At 41.5% G+C, this 3208-nt stretch overlaps 1 protein-coding gene across 1 annotated transcript; it reads left to right on the top strand.

The window, feature by feature from the left end:
* The first annotated feature begins 392 nt into the window (after positions 1-392).
* Or4d6 (olfactory receptor family 4 subfamily D member 6) lies at positions 393-1337 on the top strand. Its single transcript, NM_001000247.1, has one exon. It carries the CDS (start codon positions 393-395, stop codon positions 1335-1337), a length of 945 nt encoding a protein of 314 aa, NP_001000247.1.
* Positions 1338-3208: the final 1871 nt, after the last annotated feature.

Genomic DNA, 3208 nt, shown 5'->3' with positions numbered 1-3208 from the left:
GTCTGCAGACTCCATAGACTTTAAAGTTAAAAAAAAAAAAAAAAGGTAAAATTGCAGAGTTCTGAAGCCCTCGGTGTAAAGAAGCCATTCCTACAAGACAGAGGACAAATCATAGGTAAATGACCACATTGTGTGAATCTCTTGTACCCAGAATCAAGGTTAAGACTATGACGGCTCTCCTGCAAACCAGGGACTGTCTGTATAAGGAATTTTTAAACTAAAAATTAAAGATTTGGGTGGAGTTTTCCTACCTAGTCGTGACCAGTTGCATACCTTAAAAAGCCTAATAACATAATGATGTATAACAAATGATACTTCAGCCTCATGTTGCCATACTCCAAACCCTAACCTATCTCCTTCCTAGGTAGATGTGACAGAAGCCTATCCCAGCCATGGGCCAGATAAACCACACCCATGTGAAGGAATTTGTCTTCCTGGCACTTACTCGCTTCCGTGAACTGGAGTTCTTTCTGTTCTCGGTCTTCTTTCTTGTGTATGTAACAACTGTGCTGGGAAACGCCCTCATTGTGGTTACCATCACCTCTGAGTCCCGCCTTCACACTCCTATGTACTTCCTCTTGAGAAACAAATCCGTTCTAGATATTGTTTTTTCATCTATCACAGTCCCCAAGCTCCTGGTGGATCTTTTATCAGAAAGGAAGGCCATCTCCTATAATGGTTGTTTGACACAGATCTTTTTTTTCCACTTTGCTGGTGGGGCAGATATTTTCTTCCTCTCTGTGATGGCCTATGACAGGTACCTTGCAATTGCTAAACCCCTGCACTATGTAACCATTATGAGGCGAGAGGTATGGGTGGCCTTGGTTGTGGCCTCCTGGGTGGGTGGTGGTTTGCATTCAATTGTCCAGATAATTCTAATGCTCCCACTCCCTTTCTGTGGCCCAAATACCTTGGATGCCTTTTACTGTGATGTACCCCAGGTGGTGAAGCTGGCCTGCACTGACACCTTTGCCCTTGAACTTCTCTTGATCTCCAACAATGGGCTGGTAACCCTGCTGTGGTTTCTCCTGCTCCTGGGCTCCTACACTATCATTCTGATTATGCTCAAATCCCATTCTGGGGAGGGACGGAACAAGGCTCTCTCCACCTGCACCTCTCACATCATGGTGGTGACTCTCCATTTTGTGCCCTGTGTTTACGTCTATTGCCGGCCCTTCACTACCCTGCCCATGGATACAGCCATATCTATCAATAACACTGTCATCACACCCATGCTAAACCCCATGATCTACACTCTCAGGAACCAAGAAATGAAGTCAGCCATGAAGAGACTGCAGAGGAGGCTGGGGCCTTCTGAGAGCAATAAGCTTGGGTGAGCCATCTGGTGAAGTCCGGAAGTCTACGGCTAATTCAGTTCTCTGCATCTGCTAGTCTAAGAATAAGAGAGCACTGGTTCTATATATCTTTTGTGAAATAGATGTCATCATATGCCTTCTACGATACAAACATGCAAATCCATTAGAGAGAATATAAAGATGAAATGAAGAAACGAGACCAGATAATCTGCACAAGATGACTTGTGTACAGGGGAGAAGTCCATGCATATAATTGAAATCAATCCCATACATGCTACTAAGCTGTCATCTGTTGCTCTTCTGCCAACCCTTCCCTTGCTTCACCACCTCTGATGCAGAGCACCACTACTGTCAACAAAGTTATCACAGAAGGAAATATGGTCAACGTCATTGAAATGGTAGTTATAAAAGTCAACACTGAAGAAGAAATAAGTGGTCCTATGACATTAGAGTCTAATAGACAAATCTTTTTCAAAAAGTTAAAGAATGGGAAAATGCATAATTTTGTGCTTTCCACAGTCTTTTAAGAATTTGAAAAACAGCTGTCCTGATTAGCTTTAAGTTTCAACTTGAAACAACTTAGAAGTGCTGTGAAGACTGTCTCAATTGAGAAACTGTTTAAAACAAATTGGTCTGTCTATTGGAGAGTGTTTTGATTGTTAACTGATGTAAGAGAGTCCAGCCCATTGTGGGCAGAACCATTCCCTAGGCAGGATGCCCCAAAGTCTATTTAAAAAGCTATCTGAAGATAAGCCTGCCAACCAGCAAATAAAGTATTACATGGCTACTGCTGTACTTCTTTGGCTGTGAAGTACATTCCTTTATTAAAGGTACTACTATATGGAATAGCAAGTTGGCCTGCTATCAAGGTTCTACCTTGACTTCCTCAATGATGGACAGTGACCTGGAATAATTAGCTAAATAAACCCTTTCCTCCATTAAGTTGCTTCTGGGATGTTTTATAACAGGAAGAAAAATGAAACTAGGACAACCATATGGAAACTTACTACTTATAAGCCAATTAGAATATGTTAGTTTAAAAAGGGAAAAGGGAAATATCATTTATGGCTAGATAATGGTGCTTCTGGAGGCTCTGAGTTATAAAAAAGAAAAAAATTCAGTGCCAGGTGGTATACCTCCTTAGAATCTGTTTCTCAGAGAGCCACTACCCTCCACCCAAAAATACACTTTTATTGTTGCAAGATATAAAGAAATCAGGCTGGAATTGAGCTAAGTTCTCTGTACTCTCTATTTTTCATATTGCCAAAAGGTGGTACACAGGCTGCTGATGGGGAAAAGGTATCAACAGACTTACTCAACTTTGAACTGTATGAACTATGATCCCACTGGTACAATAGCAGCATGACTGTTGTGGTGGGTAACTAACTGTTCTCAGAGAGTCACTGCCTACCCCCCAAAAAAAATATAGATTTATCATTCTTCCTCATAGTTCATTCCACAGGAAAGAAATCATGCCTGGTACTTTAAACCTTGTCAAAAACCCAGGGCTTAGTGGGGAAAGTGTCATTGAAACTTTTATTGTCATTGAAACTTCCTTCTAAATATTTACTTTCATACACATAAACAAATACTACAGCCAGCCGTAGAGAAGCTTCTTTTTCCCATGAATTGTAAAATAGACTTACAGCTGTTCATGGTTTTGAAAATATCAGTTGAGTGCTCTGCCCCAAATAAAACATTTATACCACCTGCCCTCTCAAAAGCTCATAGGATGTCATGGAAAAAGAAGAACAACATAAACTCCAGAGGATCTGGAGAAAGATATGAAAGGACTCCTGGGTCTGGGTTCCTCTTGGTATGACACAGCCATTCCAATCATGACTCATAGGAGATACAGCTGTCTGCACTGGGCCTGCACAGACTGAGCCTGT

This window comes from Rattus norvegicus, chromosome 1, assembly GCF_021556685.1.
Source record: "Rattus norvegicus strain SHRSP/BbbUtx chromosome 1, alternate assembly SHRSP_T2T, whole genome shotgun sequence".
Lineage (NCBI taxonomy): Eukaryota > Metazoa > Chordata > Mammalia > Rodentia > Muridae > Rattus > Rattus norvegicus.
The sequence above is the reverse complement of the archived record's forward strand: the minus strand, read 5'-3'. Positions and strand labels throughout refer to the sequence as shown.

What these genes read in the sequence shown, in the direction of transcription:
- Or4d6 (NM_001000247.1), top strand. Translation starts at nt 393, where the DNA reads ATGGGCCAGATAAACCACACCCATGTGAAGGAATTTGTCTTCCTGGCA.